This window comes from Pleurodeles waltl, chromosome 8, assembly GCF_031143425.1.
Source record: "Pleurodeles waltl isolate 20211129_DDA chromosome 8, aPleWal1.hap1.20221129, whole genome shotgun sequence".
Lineage (NCBI taxonomy): Eukaryota > Metazoa > Chordata > Amphibia > Caudata > Salamandridae > Pleurodeles > Pleurodeles waltl.
Window position 1 is genome coordinate 978,843,018 of NC_090447.1, and position 19,229 is coordinate 978,862,246.

Below are 19,229 nucleotides of genomic sequence, written 5' to 3' on the forward strand. Positions count from 1 at the left end.
ACATCACCAAATGGTTCACAGCTTTTGAGAGGGCTTGTGTAACCAGACAAGTGAACAAATCTCACTGGGGTGCTCTCCTTTGGGAAATGTTCACAGGAAAGTGTAGGGATAGACTCCTCACACTCTCTGGAAATGATGCAGAATCTTATGACCTCATGAAGGGAACCCTGATTGAGGGCTTTGGATTCTCCACTGAGGAGTATAGAATTAGATTCAGGGGGGCTCAAAAATCCTCGAGCCAGACCTGGGTTGATTTTGTAGACTACTCAGTGAAAACATTGGATGGTTGGGTAACTGGAAATGAAGCGCATGACTATGTTGGGCTTTATAATTTGTTTATGAAAGAACACATTTTAAGTAACTGCTTCAATGAAAAGTTGCATCAGTATCTGGTAGACCTAGGACCAATTTCTCCCCAAGAATTGGGAAAGAAGGCGGACCATTGGGTCAAGACTAGGGTAACCAAAACTTCCACTGGGGTGACCAAAAGAAAGGGGTTACAAAACCTCCTCAGGAGAAAGTGGGTGACACTAGAAACAAAGAAGGAGTCCTCTGTAGGCCCCCAAAAACCAGACCAGGTGGGTGGGCCCCGAGACACAACTCAAAACAAAGGTGGGTACCAGGGTAAGAACTGGGATGCCACTAAGGCATGGTGCCATAACTGTAGACAGACAGGGCACCACACCTAGGACACTTCTTGTCCCAAAAACAAACCCCCTAACAAAATCCCAGGGGTGACCAGTGTAGCCATTGGGGATGACTCCTCAGATGAGGAGGTCTTCATAGCCTTCAACTGGAAAAAGGGCCCAACAGGTGAGTTGGAGATTCCAGAGGGAAGTAGACACTTCCACCACCTACTGGTGAATGGAATCCCAGCCACTGCCCTGAGAAACACTTGTGCCAGTCACACTATTGTGCATTACAGGCTGGTGTTCTCCAACCAGTACATCCCAGGTGAGATGGCCAGAGTAAGAGTTAGCCCAGACAGGGTCACTGATAGGCCTGTGGCTTGTGTGCCCATAGAAGTAGGTGGGACTTTTAGCTGGAGAAGGGTGGTAGTCAGTACAGACCTCCCCCTTGATTGTCTCCTTGGAAATGACTACCCAGAGGTTAGTCAGAGCCCAAGAGAGGAACTGGTCCAGTGCCAGTCCTCTCCCAAGGATTCTGAAGGTGCTACCCCTGCAGTAACTGCAAGTAGGCCCCAGAAGAAAAAGAAAAGAAAACCAGTGTAGGAAGGGTGGACAACCTTTAGTCAAGGTTCCAGCAAGCCAAGGAGATTCTGCTCCAGTAGGGGAGAACTCCAAAAGTGGCTCTGATAAAGTCCATCCTGACCCACAAGAAGTCCTGGCTAGTCAGGCAACTGTTAAGCCTGAGTGGGTGGCTCCTCAGCTAACAGAAGAAAGAGTGGAAGAAGGGTGTTTACTACAAGATGTGGTAACCCCCCCACTCTAATACAGCAGACAGGCACCCTGAACCTAAAGAAGCCTGTAACCTAGCCCCTTCCCTTGTAGGTGAAGAGCTAAAGGTGTGGTTCTGGGTACTGACAGCTGTCAGTGGCCTCTGCTGGGTGTTGGCCTTTATGGCTGCACTATCCTTGGCATGGTGGTCTGACCCCATGCCAAATAGCAAGTTAGGCCCCCTGGCCCTGTTGGTCATGGTGGGGTTACTCCAGCTCTGGGTAACCTCTTTGGGTAAGCTAGGGGTGACCCTGGCTGAGATAAGATTAGCAGAGGTGGATACCTCTAACCCCAAAATAGAGAGAATGGGTGGAGACATTAAAGACACAGACAAGAGGCAATTCAGACTAGGTCCTATCACTGTGGAAGTGGGTCAGTTCCCCAGAGGGAATGACCTGAACAGGAGGATTTAAGGCAGAGTAGGCCCTGCAACAAACCAGCCTATTTCCTCTACTCTTCCTCGCCTGACAGACTAGGAAGACTCTCCCAGCTTTGGCTGAGTCTCCTGGCCTGTGGGCTGGGGGGGGCTTGTGTAAAGAAATGGCTCCCTGTTGCAGTTACCCCGCACTTTTTGCCTGATACTTATGCTGACTTGACTGAGAAGTGTGCTGGGACCCTGCTAACCAGGCCCCAGCACCAGTGTTCTTTCACCTAAAATGTACCATTGTCTCCACAATTGGCACAACCCTGGCACCCTGGTAAGTCCCTTGTAAGTGGTACCCCTGGTACCAAGGGCCCTGATGCCAGGGAAGGTCTCTAAGGGCTGCAGCATGACTTATGCCACCCTAGGGACCCCTCACTCAGCACAGACACACTGCTTGCCTGCTTGTGTGTGCTGGTGGGGAGAAAATGACTAAGTCGACATGGCACTCCCCTCAGGGTGCCATGCCAACCTCCCACTGCCTGTGGCATAGGTAAGTCACCCCTCTAGCAGGCCTTACAGCCCTAAGGCAGGGTGCACTATACCACAGGTGAGGGCATATGTGCATGAGCACTATGTCCCTACAGTGTCTAAGCAAAACCTTAGACATTGTAAGTGCACGGTAGCCATAAGAGTATATGGTCTGGGAGTCTGTCAAAAACAAACTCCACAGCTCCCTAATGGCTACACTGAATACTGGGAAGTTTAGTATCAAACTTCTCAGAATAATAAACCCACACTGATGCCAGTGTTGGATTTATTAAAAAATGCACACAGAGTGCATCTTAGAGATGCCCCCTGTATTTTACCCAATTGTTCAGTGCAGGACTGATTGGTCTCTGCCAGCCTGCTGCTGAGAGACGAGTTTCTGACCCCATGCGGTGAGAGCCTTTGTGCTCTCTGGGGACAGAAACAAAAGCCTGCTCTGGGTAGAGGTGCTTCACACCTCCCCCCTGCAGGAACTGTAACACCTAGCATTGAGCCTCAAAGGCTCAGGCTTCATGTTACAATGCCCCAGGGCACTCCAGCTAGTGGAGATGCCCGCCCCCTGGACACAGCCCCCACTTTTGGCAGCAAGTCCAGGAGAGAGAATGAGAAAAACAAGGAGGAGTCACTGGCCAGTCAGGACAGCCCTAAGGTGTCCTGAGCTGAGGTGACTCTGACTTTTAGAAATCCTCCATCTTGCAGATGGAGGATTCCCCCAATAGGATTAGGGATGTGACCCCCTCCCCTTGGGAGGAGGCACAAAGAGGGTGTACCCACCCTCGGGCTAGTAGCCATTGGCTACTAACTCCCCAGACCTAAACATGCCCTAAAATTTAGTATTTAAGGGCTCCCCTGAACCTAAGAATTTAGATTCCTGAAACTACAAGAAGAAGAGGACTGCTGAGCTGAAAAACCCCTGCAGAGGAAGAACAGAAGACACCAACTGCTTTGGCCCCAGACTCACCGGCCTGTCTCCTGCCTCCCAAAGAATCCTGCTCCAGCGACGCTTTCCAAGGGACCAGCGACCTCTGAATCCTCCGAGGACTGCCCTGCTTCGAGAAACACAAGAAACTCCCGAGGACAGCGGCCCTGCTCCAAAAGAACTGCAACTTTGTTTCAAGTAGCAGATTTAAAGACCCCTGCAACTCCCCGCAAGAAGCGTGAGACTTGCAACACTGCACCCGGCGACCCCGACTCGACTGGTCGAGAACCAACACCTCAGGGAGGACCCTCCGGCGACTCCAAGACTGTGAGTAACCAAAGTTGTCCCTCCTGAGCCTCCACAGCGACGCCTGCAGAGGGAATCCCGAGGCTCCCCCTGACCGCGACTGCCTGAACTCCATTTCCCGACGGCTGGAAAAGACCCTGCACCCGCAGCCCCCAGCACCTAAAGGAACGGAACTCCTGTGCAGGAGTGACCCCCAGGAGGCCCTCTCCCTTGCCCAGGTGGTGGCTACCCCGAGGAGCCCCACCCTTGCCTGCCTGCAACGCTGAAGAGATCCCTTGATCTATCATAGGAAACCATTGAAAACCCGACGCGTGTTTGCACACTGCACCCGGCCGCCCCCGCGCTGCTAAGGGTGTACTTTTTGTGCTGACTTGTGTCCCCCCCCAGTGCCCTACAAAACCCCCCTGGTCTGCCCTCCGAAGACGCGGGTACTTACCTGCTGGCAGAGTGGAACCGGGGCACCCCTTCTCTCCATTATAGCCTATGTGTTTTGTGCACCTCTTTGACCTTTGCACCTGACCGGCCCTGAGCTGCTGGTGTGATAACTTTGGGGTTGCTCTGAACCCCCCAACGGTGGGCTACCTTGGACCAAAAACTGAAACCTGTAAGTGACTTACTTACCTGTTAAAACTAACATTACTTTACCTCCCCCAGGAACTGTGAAAATTGCACTGTGTCCACTTTTAAAACAGCTTATTGTGTTGTATGTAAAAAGTATACATGCTAATGTAATGATTCAAAGTTTCTAAAGTACTTACCTGCAATACCTTTCAAATGAGATATTACATGTAGAATTTGAACCTGTGGTTCTTAAAATAAACTAAGAAAATATATTTTTCTATAACAAAACCTATTGGCTGGATTTGTCTCTGAGTGTGTGTTCCTCATTTATTGCCTGTGTGTATGTACAACAAATGCTTAACACTACTCCTTGGATAAGCCTACTGCTCGACCACACTACCACAAAATAGAGCATTAGTATTATCTCTTTTTGCCACTATCTTACCTCTAAGGGGAACCCTTGGACTCTGTGCATGCTATTCCTTACTTTGAAATAGCACATACAGAGCCAACTTCCTACATAATAAAAAAACGTTTTTCATTTTAGGGGGGCCCGATTAAATTATTTTTACCAAGTGTTGCACTTAAAAGCTTCAATACCATTGATAGTGCCCTAAGTAGCATACATGCATCCAATTAACCCATTTGAAAAAAGGGACCCTGGGATGTCTCCCTGCTGGGACAGGTATGCTCGTAACTCACCAGATCAGCAAGTGCCGTGGCCCAGGTATGCCCGTTTTTTTTCTGCCCATTCCTTCGTTACATATATGCTCTCTCTTCCTCACTGGGGACGCATAGCGGTGCAAGGCAATAGACTGAACTGATCGTAGGCTTAGACGAGGATACCAGGTACTTACTTGTCCTGCTTCCGTCTTATAGCATCCCATGTGTACCACATCACTCACCAACATCTTAGTTACTTAGTTGTTCATCCATTATTTACCATGTTTTCTTCATGACTTATGGATTTCTTTTTTGAAGCTGGGGTGATGGCTAGTGCGTCAGGCATAGGTGGTCCTTTTACTTTAATTGCACTCGTGCTACAATGAAAATGTGCCTGTGCCCTTTACATTTAAGAAGTATGTACCATGAGTAAAATATGTTTATGCTGACTATTGGGTTTTGCCTATCAAGGTAAATTTAGTAGTGAGAAGAACATGAAAACGCCATTAATTAAATTACTTTCTTTGACCTTGCTTATGCGATGTCAAACTTTAAATATGTTAGAAGGAACGATAATGTAAAGTCTGTGTTTTTTATTGCTATGCATCCTCTTGAATTTGTCAAGTCCCAGACATGAAAATCGTTCCATTTCATTTTTTTTCTGCAGCTGTCTCTCTGATTGGGGGCAAGACTACCTGAAGTATGACTTATGTGTGTGCTAATTGTGACTTTTTATTCTTTAGGCGAATAAGAAATTAAGAACGGAAAACTGTGGCTTTGTGAGAGAAAATTTGCGACTGAAAGCCGAAGTAGATAGCAGATCACCTCAAAAGTATGTATATGGTTGTAACTGTTTGAATTCTATCCCTCTCTTAAAAATATTCGTGCTCGATTTTGCTGCAATCATTTACACTGTACTTATTTTAGGGGTGTAGTTTGAGCATCTAGCACTGCGTCGCTTAGTGTTGTTAAGAACAATTAAACTTTTTATCAATACTTTATTTACGATTAAGGCAACTGTGGTAAACCTTTATTTCCGTGTTTTCTTTCCCCACCAAGTCATATTTGAGATGCACCTATTTCAGAGGCGCCCAGGGTCTAGATAAGAGCGACACAGTTGTGAAGAACATGTACTAAAATGAAAAGGTACTTGCAATCCTGGGTGCTGTTTTAGTTTTTAGGTTGAGCGTGCAAGCGCTTTGACCTGTTGTGAGTATTGTGGGCTTTTAACCACTCCCACCTCACGACCATCACTTTAATATGTCCATGGGCTTGTCTTTCAAAAATCACTTGATGTCATTGTTAAATGCTTTACATTTGTCTCTCATTGGAGCAGTTTGCTTACCACCTTGGACACTGACCCTGTTACAGGGATAATTTAACGGTTGCCGATATATTTCAGCGTGAACTACTTTTTTTACTTTTGTCTGTGCTATGTGGCTGCCATGGCGCTCACAGCTCTCCAAGCAGGAACTCGATCGTTGGTATCATTTTGTTCATTATATGCATTCTGATCTGCCTAGTACACGTTCTTTGCAGCAGGCACATTAACCCTCTACGCTACCGTATAATGAGTCAAAGCTTCCACTAGATAAGTGTGTTCTGTCTCCAGAAAGAACATTAACCATCTGCGCAACCTCACAATGAGTCTTCCAAAAAGAACATTAATCGCCAGAGTTATTTTGACACTTTTACATTATACGCTCTCTGATCTGCTTGGTACACGTTCTTTGCAGCACACATATTCATTCTGGGACCTGTAGTGTTATTTCTATAACTTAATACAAGCTGGAAACCAGCCCTTGGAGTGGTATTCGTAGAGTTGTCCAGCTCCCTAGTCGGATGCATTATTTGTTCATTTAGTTTGTTTCAGCTTTGCTTTCTGGGACTTGTAGTTTTTTTTAGAACATGATACAAACTGCGAATACAAAGCAGAAACCTGACTAGATGAACTACACCCATTTGAGCATTTGAGTCTGTGAAACATGAGCTGTGTGTGTGTGTGTGTGTGTGTGTGTTTTTTATAAAACTAACCTCGAGGGGAGCTTACAGTTCATTATGCTATACAATGGCCAATATTTTATAACTAATATTTCAGTTCAAGACTGTACTGAGGATCATTAATATCATGTGAGATGGCTCTCCTCAAGCGTGTGAAAATCATGGGCGTTTTGTTCGACGCCCTAGATTGAAGCAAAAAAGGGACAGTTATCCAGTAAGCATGCATTCTTTGAGTACAATTATTTATTAATTGCCCCGCGGGCAATGTTGCCTGTACCAACTGCCAAGTGTGTTTTGCACCTGGGAGTAGTTTGTGTTTTAAGAACCTTGTTTAGAAAAATATTCCAGTAGGGCTACTAGCCCTTTAGTTATATGCAGGGCCACCGGAATCACGTGGCAGAAAGAACCAAAATATGCTGCAGGGTTGACCAATTAATGTGGCAAAAAACAGTCCAGTCATGCATTTACAATGCCAATAGCTCCTACTCAAATAAATGTGAGACCTATTGCAATGCAAATGCTTGTTCGTTTTTAAGCTTATTGCTTTATACAGGAAGAATGTAAACACAAGAAAATACATGCATTCTTCCACCATGCCCCACAATGCACTGCATCAGCAGCAAGACCCTAATTTAGTTTTTGTCTTAAGTTTCCACCTATTAATGTGATCTAAATTAATCATTATTCAGTATTTATTTATTTTTGTCCTCATATCTCTTTGTATACTTCCATTATGATCTGAACCGGCCTGCGTTCCAGTATCTCCTAGAAGGGTCTGAGACGATCAATATAAGAAGTCCAAAACAATAGGGGTGAGGTCTAGGAGTACCATCCCTTTGAAATAATCATCGGACATTATACTGAGGAAGAGGCGCTCAGAGCCAACCAATTCACCCAAGGTTGCCAAAGCTTTTGTATATTTTTAACACCAGATTTACAGGGATCTAACTTACACACTTTTGTTACTCAGTATTGCATGGAATAGGCATGGTCTGAAGTCCATGTGGCAACTCTACCAGTTGAGAATGTTCTTGGGAAGCAAAGCAGTAGCTGCTTTCTTAAAGTGATGATCTATGGCATGACCTCAAAAGGGTCTACTAGCGTTCTGATCCACATGTGCATGGAACAGTGGCCTGGCAACACAATTAAGCTTTTTCAGGTGCATCCAAACCTTTTTTTCATTAGATACGGTTGTCTTTAATATCCATAAATCCCCCAAAAAAGTGACATAAAAAAATCCAAACAAGTAATACCAAACGCAGACAACTGATTTTATCCACATTAGTAATTATGCATTAGCAATTATTATGATATCTCCAAACATAATTGTGTTAATGCCAGTAAGGGTCCAAGCTACAAACAGCAAACATGTCTAATTGCATATGCATGCTGCGAAGGGCATAGATGCCCTCAACGATTTTAAACTGGGGTAGCTCCAGAGTGCAAGCAGTATTCTAAATTACATATTTTAGACAGATTATTCAGTCGAGCCGAGAACCTTAGTGGGTTATTTTCAAATTTAAAGCTATGATGGGCCAAGCAGCAATCACGGATATGAAGACTGGGTTGCACATTCCAGAAGGCATATGGCCTTTTCAGCTGATAATTAAGATATCTGTTTGCATCCTGTATTACCAAAGCATAAGATACATATTTTTGTATTAACTTGAAGATGGAACACCAATAGCTTTCTAAGTAGGGGCATAACCCATACATGAACACTTAGTTGTTAATTGGTACAAAACGATAAAGTACAGTCGGGTTATATGCTCTGACTAACCCTTGTAGTAAAATACAAGAAAATTGTAGGTTGACAAGCCATGTAATTGAATTCTAGTTTTATTGATACCACAAATACACGAGGAATTAAAAAAGGCATGTTTCCTTCATTTTTAAGCGTTATCATAATTGCTCTCAGTTCTTTTCACTTTTACCCCATAGAAAGGCAAAGCATTCTATCCGCCCCCCTCAACCGGGAATGCTAGAAACCAAACACACTTAAAAAGACATTGCCTCCATATTTCCACACATACACTGGTCTAATGATATCAGAAGGGTGGCTACCACATGAGTAGTGAGGCAAAGAGCACAGAAGGTAAGGCGGAAAGTAATGTCCCAGCTCATGAAGTAGAAGGACGTTTCGATACGCATCAGAGAAAAATATCACCCGGAGTGGAAAAGGAATAACAGTGTTTGGCTTTCAGGAGTTAAAGAAGCTCACTAGCATAATTAGATTAGACAAAACGTTGGTAAGAAACTTGTAATTGTTAATTAAGGGGGTTAGTTGTCTGTGTTACCTTAGTTTTATTAGGTGCTTCGTTAGGTCTCACAAAAGATATCAAGAGAGACCAAGAGTGGGACCTTCCTGCCAGACAGAACTCTATTAAAGAGAACTAATCCTGGGTGCAACAGATGGAAAAAATAACATGTTCTATACCATTTGAGTGAGTAACAGACCTCCCTTGGAGGCTTACAGCTTGGAAGGGTAAAATCGCATAAAGGATCTCAAATTCTGTAGAGGGAAGTAAGGTGTGTTGAGGACCCCTGATCACTTTTGGTAATCTCTTGGGATTGAGTGGGATCTGAAATATGTATTTTATTCTATTGTTGGAAAAATGTCTTATTAATTACCACTACTTGCGATGTATTCTGGATCTACTATTCTATTATGTTACAAGCAATTTTTCCACAATTAGCATGAAGTACAAACTTACAATGTGCATACTTTCCTCTTGGGTTCCCCTTTCCTTTATATTTGAGTAAGCAGCTCCCCATATAAATATTAATCCTTGGGGCCTTTGCATGCCTACCTCCCCACCTCACACTGAGCACGTAGTAAAGGTGCGCCTAATAAAAGGCATGATCACTTGTAGTGAGATTTTCCCGTGGTTGCTGCCTATGCAGTCTTTCTATTGCCTTAACATGCATCGAAAATTCATTCATCTGCATTAACTACCTTGAATGAGTCCTCAGCGAAAGAAATGTTAGCTAAGCTGGGGTTTTCAAACAGTAATGGAGACAAACCTTTGAAAGTGGAGCACTAAGTCATCACTAAACTAAGTCATCAAGAAACATTATTAAACTTTTTCCATGGTTTTTCTAATGGGAAATCTGAACAGGGACTGACTTCTAGAACTACATGTTAGTGGTCTAACATGCACAAGTATGGAAGAGGTGATTTCCTTGATGCGAGATGTCCATGTAAGAAACGGTGGAAAGCAGTCTCTAGTCTGCAGAGTAGTAGGTATATAGTCTTTCTCTGGGATTGTACCACTGACCAATATCTGTTAAAGCTAATTTGGGCTGTGCTTGGTTTACTTTGCAACTTACGAGCACTTGAAGAATGTAGGTGTGTAGATGAGAGAGAAGAAAACCCTGACCTCTGTAGTGATTTACTACAGGCTGGATGGAAGTTGCTGTGCCAATAATAGATGAGAGCAGTCAACTGTTGTGGCGACCATAATAGTTGTTAATTGAGAATGCTTGCTTACCAGTATAGTACTGTACTCTACTTCAGTACCCATGTTTGTTTTAGAATGAAATAATTTCACAAACACTGCACCATGTGCAGGCAGCTGAGGTTGAAGAGCCCATTTTGACTCCATTCCTGTCCTTGGGAACAATGAGTCTTTTATAAGAAAATCACGGATGTTCACTGGTCTATTAGCCAGCTCATCGGAACATTAAGAAAATCAAATGAAACATTTAATAATTTTAAGGCAGTTCTTGTTCGACATAATAGATATATTCTGAAAAAGGGTGGCCTGACATCTGACTAGCTGTGCGGTAAGAATCGTACACTTTTCATTGTAAAGTTTTTTTTTTTTGTTTTTTTTTTTTACCCCTGCCACTAGTATCCTTGCATCTACACATCCTCCCCCACCTGCCCAGATCATCCCACTCTGTGGCTAGTGAGCTGCATCTGTACACTGCAGCCCGCCATCCCTTTCTGCTTTTTTAAAGATACCATAGAAATTGCACGTGAAGGAGAACTCTCTAGTTCAGACCTGTGTCTCTCGTCCCCCATCCTACCCTCCTAGGTATTTTTCCTTCTTGTTTCTTTTGCATTTGTCCTTTATTTCCCCTTCTTTCCTTAGACCTGTTTGTGTAGTCAAACCAAGAAAAAGAAAAACATTACATAGTGACTGTGAAGCCCATGATTAAACTGTAGTATTAAGACGTGAGCATTTTCCACTTAGGCGTGGATGTTTTTGCAGCTTGTAACTATTATAACACATGTGAGCAGAGGAAGATTTGACAAAGGTGTTAAAGTTTCAAGCTGAATTCACTTTTAGCTTGCCTCCTGCATGATAAAAGCCTGAGATCCTTCCTGGGGAGCCAAGAAATGAATTGCTTTCGTTCCCACAGATGCTTCATAGTTTCATAACTTATATACAAGATCTTCAAGTCAATTATCCATTTTGATGAACTTCAATTTCCTTGTCATGGTTTTTTTTCTTGACATAAAAATCCTAGAAATTGGATCTGGGAAAGAAGTGAACTTAGTGGGCATGACCAATTCGTAGAATGCCTGAAAATCGTGATCTCTTTATTTTATCACAATGGACAACATATTTAAATCTTTCTCTAATTGTTAAAGTCTCCTCCCAAAAGACAAAGATTGATCTACAAGACTGCTTTTCAAGCTCTTGTTTTGCCATGACACATTCAAGATTTTGGCTCAGTAATGCAACTTGTGTGTGCACTTCAAATCGCCAGTCCTCTGAATTTGGACCTCTGAGTGCAGACTCTCTGCATCAACACCCTGATACAGCTCTTCAACGTCTTTAGCTTTGCTTTTTCGTTTTGCATTTTCAGGGACAGAACATTCACTGCGGCTTCTTGGTAGGTTTTCATCCCCTGAAACTCTGAAAGATGATAGCGAAGAAGCCTGACCATTGCATCCCAATTATCAATTGTTGAAGAAAGGGGATCCGAAGAGAAGGCCATTTCAGGACAGGCACGGGTAAATGAGCCCGCTGTTTTGCAGAAGTTACTCTGTCAATGCATGTGACTCGTATGTGTTCCAAGCTAACCATGAGCATTGAAGAGGATAGTTCAGTATACCAAGAAAGCTAACCAAGTTCCATCTGCCCCTTGAACCTACTGTGGCCTTGGATGTATTGTAACCATCAGAATTCTGCACCAAAGGTATAGTCTCAGGCACCGTGGGGACCAATAAAGTGGGAGTGACCAACTGACCTTTGCCTAGATTTTCTATTGTGACTGTTGTGACTACTCCAGCAGTTGGTAAAGTGCCTAGTCAAACGTGTATATTTCTTTTTCACCATTTTGTGTGGGTCTCTGCCCTTTCCATAGTGTGTGGCCCTTTCTTGACTAGTGTCCTCTCTACTTCTTTCATTCCCTATGGCATACCGTGATGATGATTGAAAGACATAAAACACATACTCCTTGTCCTAGAGCTGTGTATAATTACAGTAATTTCTTTTTGTCCCCAAGCATTTTTTAGGTGCTGTGGAGCAGTTACAATATTGCTAACCAGGATTGCTCTCCAAATGTCTTGATAAAAGTGAGCAATATGAAATCAGAAGTATGATCACTGGTGATGGTAAAACTGGCTTGGAGCATTCCTGTTTCTGTCCTTTTCTGGAACATCCAAATCATCAATAGCGGCCCAAATATTTGAGAGGCTGTGGCTAAGGGAAGAATTTTCCTAGGTTTTTGACAGCTTCAGCATCAGTGGGGCTCACAGAGCAGCTATGCTGAGAAGTTTGTTTCTTGTTGTCCACCAGCCCCTCAAACCACCCCTCCCATCCACAGTTTTATTATAGTGTTTTTGCCCTGATTGCAAAACAAATCTGACCCCAAAAGGGGAGGAAATGTGAGCAATCGGAGGAGTATGCATCCATTGTAATGAACAGACTGAGTGTGCCCGTGATTTATAATTATCTGTGCAGAATTCTAAAGATAAAAACAAATGATCAGCGGGCTAATAAGCAGCACGAATATACTGCTCATTTACAAGTCAAAAATTATAGAAGTAGCCTCTCTTGGAGAACCAGACTCCTTTTGGAAATCCTTAGGAAATTTAAGCCCTACCTCTACTTCACGAAAGCCACATTAAAGGCAGCCAAGCCAGAATCCCTGCTGTTTTACTTCCATTGGCCGTTGATCTGTTGTACTGCCCAGCTCCCTAGGGATAGAAAGGAAAGAGCAACAGAGCAGCAAGCTAGGCAACTGCTTGAAGGCAGGAACATTCCTGACGGCTTTTACTGATTAAAGGAGGCGTGTAAAGCTGCCTTTAATTATTGGGTTATACATTATGATCTGTTGTGTGCTATCCAAGACATAACCACCTGAAATCCTCCACCTCAGCCCTGGCTAGAGTGGTTCCAGTGGCAGATATCAGCAAGGCAGCTGTGGGTCCTCTCTCCACACTTATGTCAAACATTACTGCTTTGAATTGAAAATGAGGAAAGACAGTCAGTTTTCCTGGTCTGTCCTGCGGATTCTTTACTGACCCACCCTCTTTGATGTTCTGGAGAAACCTATTACGCGTCCTAATAATTAGTGTTTGTATTGCCCCACTCTTTAACTGTGAGTTTTCTTGATAATGTCTTAGACATAATGGCAAAAACAGAGTTGAACTGAGATCAGGGTACCAGTCCTGGCCCTGTATGAGCAAGTAACAATTTTTTCAGACCTCTTGCTAGTCAGTACATTTGAAGAACTGCTGAAACTACTAAATTGTTGTATAATCCTGTTATAACCGATGTTTGCTTTAGGCTTTTTGAAGTTATATTAATTGTAGTGATAGTGGTGTATATCTTGTAGTTGTTTTATATTTTTCTGTGCACCGTTACATTAATATTGAGTAGAATTGCCCTGGACAGGCTAAAAGAAGTCCCCCATGCCAATTGATAGTTTAGAATTGGCTAAACAAGTGTACCAACCAAGGCCACTGTCATTAAATCCCATGCATGTTTCCGGAATAAATGTGGAGCACACTCTTATGATTGGCTGTATCCAAGCCCCATGAGATGTGTGAAAAGATGAGGAGACAAGCATCAACCAACAATGCAGTGTATGTCACCAAGTATTTTCATTTTGATAGTTTCTGTGCTGCAAACTTGTAGAAATAATATCAGTAAGGTCCTAGATGTTTAACTAGGAAGGAATTTCAGCTGCTCAGCGATGTGTTTTTCAGTCACTTTAACCAACTAAGGGGGATCATTGTGACCCCGGCAGTCGGAGATAATGTGGCGGTAGTACCGCCAACAGGCTGGCGGTACTTACCGCCACAGTGTGGCATTGTGGTACTTACCGCCACATTATGACAGTGGCAGGTTGGCTGAAGCCAACCCGCCAGTGTACCACTCCGACTGCCATGGCAGAAGCAGCCGCCGGGCTGGAGTTAAGAATCTCCATCCCAGCGGTCGCTATTGTACCGCCGGCGGTATCATGACCCTGCCTATCGCCGTGGTGTTCGTAATGCCATGAAAACCATGGCAGTAGGCCCCATCAGTGACAGGGAATTCCTTCCCTGTGACTGATAGGAGGCCCCCACCAACACTCCCCACATGCCCACCCCCTCCTTCATCCACACACCCCTCCCTCCAACCTCCCCCCCCCACACACACACACACACAAACGCGCACAGATACACACAAGCATCCATTCATTCACGCACACATCCGTACATACATTCACACTGACACTCAGATACGCATTCACATTTCCATGCATACATGCATTTGCACACATGCATGCACGCAAACACTACACACACACTTGCATTCACACACACACACACACACAGATATATATGCACCCTTCCCACACACACAACACCCCCCCCCCCCCATCCTCCTCCCCTGTCGGAAACCCGACTTACCTGCTTCCAGGGGGTCTTCCGGCAGGGGACGGGATGGGACGCTGCTACTGCCAGCAACGCGCATAGCAGCTCCCACCAGCAGGACACCGCCGGGCCGTATTATTTTTCATAATACGGCTGGAGGCGGTCTGCTGGCGTGGTGCTGCTGGTGGTAGCAGCACCACCTTGCCACCGTCCACCAGTATGGCCACAGCCGGATTTTCAGCCTTCTTGTGGCAGAAATCCAGCTGGGGTCATATTATGGCGGACGGATGGTATCCGCAGCAACAGTCTTTTGGTGGCTGTCGCAGCTCAGGTAGGCGTTTTTTTTACCACCAAACACATAATAAGGGCCTAAGTGTGTTTTGTGACAGGATGGACATTTCTCAATTTCCTTGAATCTGCCTGGGGGGTTTCTTTTTAGTAAGGAAGTGATTAGGAATGTTTCTGGCCATTTCTGAAAGGAAGATTGTTTAGTTAATACCAGGCATTGCAGAAGATAATTAAATTATTTTAGTTTTTTGTTGGAATGCTATTATCATGTGTGACTCTTTGTTTTAACTCTTTGACTTTCTTTGTTAGTTGTTCTTCTGAAGTAGGTAGAAAAGTGCCCCAATTAACTTGAGAAAGTGTGCATAGTCACGGAATGAGCAATTGAACTCAACGGTCCCTTTATAGAGGCAAGTTTTCTGAGAAAGAAATGTTCATACTGCTTGAGATTGATAACACTTTGTGCTGATTATGGTTTGGTGTTATGGCATTCCGTGCTGGCTTGTCCACATTTATAGAAAGTTTAATAATAGAAATAGGACTTTGATAGATGTAAAATCATACAGATGTATTCTTAGTATTACTTTTGGGTCAGAGACAGCGGTAAGTGGAATTAAGAGAACGTGACTGCTAAAGTAAAAATATAATTGGCAAGACACACACAAAAATTCAGAAAGAGTTGTGTTAGATTCCCTATCACAAGTTCTAGTGGAAAGGTTCAGAGGTTTCAAAAGAAAGGTGGACATTGATGCCACCTCAGGGTTCCTTCCCCAAAGCTCTGTCACATAGAGTCTAAATTATTTTGTTATAGTATTGTCTAGTAGGTTATTAAGCAGTTCAATTGTAGATCTTGCCTGTCAACAGTTTTTAGCTATCTGTTGTTGAAAAACCTCTTGTGGACCATACTAAAAACTTGCAATGGGCTTAGATTCTGGCTGTTGCCTGTCATTGGGTGGCTTTCTTGGCACTCATTTGCTTACTTCTTATTAGATGCATTCCTTCCCCTTAATAGTTTCTTTACCACCCTTTTGACTAGTTAACTTTATTACTTCTGTTATATATTTTTTTCAGCAATCTATGAGTGGATGTGTTTTCTAACTTGCTCCCTCTTGTGCTGCTTGCTCCTTCCTCAGACACCTGCCACCCGCTTGCTCCATATTGCTACCTCATACTCCCTCCCCCAGCTCATCCATTTCGTATCCTACTTCACCTTGCTTTTTTAAAATAAAATTTACCTCACCCCTCTTCAGGCCCAATCTCTAGCACCTCGGCGACTCTCCCACCTACTCCTCCCCATCCCCCCTCGTTGAGAAATCCCTTGAATGATCATCCGTTGCTCCCTGCTGCCCAATGCGGTCTTTAAATAATACAAGAACTTTCTTTTTAAATATTTAGTTCTACCTTGCTGCTATTTGCTGCTGAGCTGTTCCTTTTTTCCAAATGCTCTTTTGCTCACATTCAAATAGATTGTTAAAAATGTACTGCTAGACTATTGGCTTCCGCCATGTTGGTAAGCTTAAAAAAAAGACAGCTATGTCATGTATAGGCATACGTGATGATGCAGACGCACCCATATGTTGTTTGGCTGCCATTTGCGCCTTGACGAATATGTGTAAATCAGTCATAATGCACATGCTTCTTCAAAATATAAAAAAAAAAAATCCTTATGCTCTACAACATAAGTAAAATCCTTTTTTTTTTTAATGAAACTCCGTATCATCGCAAAAAGCATTGGCAAAGCTAAAAGGTCAAAGAGGAGACGTTATTGTCTTTCCTAATGCTTGGTGTCTTTGCTGCAGCAGGAAGATACCCAGACTCTCCCCTCTCCTCTGCCCAGCATTTCCTCCTTCTGACATTCATGCTGCAGGGGATATCAGACTTTTGGCAAAAACACATGGACGGGATGGTGGGTTTCTTCTGCTGCTAAGTTGTTACTGAACCTAGCGGGCCCTGAATTGCCAGACTGATACCAATGAGCCAGTTACTTTTCCTCAGCAATCTGATGTCATGGGCCTAGAATTGTCTAAGAGTGGGAAGAGTGGGTTAACAGTTGGCCTGGAAGGAGTTAATTCTTGATGCAAAACTGCCATATGATTCTTTCAGCCCAGGCTGAAATTTTGATTTTGTTAATGAAACAAACCTCTCTCGCCCACACACCCACCCACACACACCTTTCTTTAGAATTTTCATGTTGTAAGCATCAGCCAACCCTTTCCTGCCCCTATCCTACTCACCTTTTACTGATATTCAAATCCAAGTGGAATTGTTTTTTGGCCAGATATTGCAATCTTATAGTGAGTCTCTTAACCCTCACTTAAAATGGCACAGACATTTTTTTTTTCTTTTTTTTTTTTTTTTTAGTGAAGCAGAAAGAATGTCCTATTCATTTGGTTTCTTGTTAAAACTGCACTGGTCTCTCTGAGCAAAATATCAGTAAAATGTTGGATTAATTTTCACCTTGATAGATATTCCTGAATATAAGGCATTTGCCTACAAGATTGTAGTCCAATAATAGTGTCGTCAGTGATGGTCAGTTCAGTCTACCAGTACCAATAAAATGTCAACCTTGGCCCTCTATTATAGCCTTTATTTAAACTGAATCTTAACAAAGTTTTTGAGTTTCATAGTAAGTCTTATGTACCTTTGTGCTTTGGGGTGTATTTAAGTGTCAGTACCAGGGAAAATAGTAAATCTTCTTTTATCTCACTGGTATGTAAGCTGCTATGTGTCACATGGCTTACAAGTTCCAGGAAATTGACAAATCTCTCATGAGTACTGTAACAGTGTCTCCCCATGTAATCATAAAACACTTGTATGTGCGTATTGTTAAAAAAAAAAAAACTATCTTGGAACCCCAAGACCTCTTCCTCCCATTCGAGGTCCTCAGGACACACAGGAAAGATGCATAAGAAGAAGTAGTCCAAGAGGACTTCCACTTCACTGTGTCCGTCGGCTGACGACACAAGCGAGGAATATCGGCACGGTTCTGGGGAGCTATTAGCCGGTTCAACTCCGCATCTGTCACCCTTTCACTCAAATAAAGTTCTACGAGGCCATGCGCAGAGTATTTGAGCGGGCCGACCCCTTTAGCGCACCTCTGGGTCCAGATGGTCAGATGAGACTACAACCAGATCCACGCTGGTCTCTTTGGCCTCTACGGTGTCTCAGGGATCCGGGTCTGGATCCTGACTGGCACCGGTCGTTACAAGGTGACCTTCCCCCAGTGCCAGTCACCAAGCCGATACTCCTGACGCCCACCAGCGGCGGCAGCTCCATTCTTACACACAATGAGTTGGAAAAGCATCATACGACGCTGATTCCAGCGCTGATGGCACCCACATTTGCCAAACCATTGCCTGATTGTTATTTTAGGATGCTGTCAAGCACTAACTTTTTTGCCCCATGGAGACACAATGGTGACCAAGTTGCTTGTTCCCAATTCCACCTAAACATTGCGGACCTCCCTCTTAAATACACATGATCGACACCGAAAAGGGGATGGATGAGAGAAGGAGAGAGACGCTGGAGTCTCACGGATGGATCCGGATGCCTATCTCATAACCCAGGTATACTCTACTGTTAAAATATGATGTGCAAGCTAGTTGAACCTGTTGGGGGTCCCCTTTCCTGTTTTTGATGGGTCTCCCTCTCTCTAGTAATTCTCAGAATCAATGTGGATTAACTGTAATTAAATAAAAGCCTTGTACGTCCTATACTGTCTGTAACTACTCCCACTGTGATCTCAGATTAGTACCGTGTCACCTTAATTAAGCCTACCTAGATGATCCTTGACATACAGTGGATATCTTGCGTTACACCTTGATGAGATTTTCCAAGATGCTGACTCACCCAACTCAGATATTTACATAGACAACAATAATAAGAACAAACTTTAAAGGAACTAGATTCCCCTAGTATTCATGGGTTAATCAGTGTACTGTGCTAGTATTGCGAGGATCTCTGTGTTTAAATCACACTGAAAAAATAGGGTTAATCAAGGATTATGGTTCACGTTGTATTACTGTGAAAACATAGGGTTCATCAATAGCGTTCATCTTCATGGACAACAGTCTTCTCACTTTTACATCACAGCGTAATTTTGAGCATGGCAAAGATAGGCTTCAACTTTGTTTAAGCGCCAAACACAGAATGTTCTGCATCACCAGCAACAATTTGTAATAATGCAAATGCCACTTTGAAATCAGCGATAATAACCGTAATCACATTACATCGTATCGCTAACAGTAGTAATGCCACATTAAACTCAGCGATAATAAACATATTCACAATATATCATTTTCATAATAG

The 19,229-nt window shown here is 43.5% G+C and overlaps 1 protein-coding gene across 1 annotated transcript in view; it reads left to right on the forward strand.

The window, feature by feature from the left end:
- OBI1 (ORC ubiquitin ligase 1) overlaps positions 1 to 19,229 on the forward strand; it is a 165,335-nt gene that overhangs the window by 106,806 nt on the left and 39,300 nt on the right. Inside the window, exon 5 of the mRNA XM_069205215.1 lies at positions 5,560 to 5,648. Within this exon, the coding sequence (XP_069061316.1) occupies positions 5,560 to 5,648 (89 nt within the window). The remainder of the gene's footprint in view (positions 1 to 5,559; positions 5,649 to 19,229) is intronic.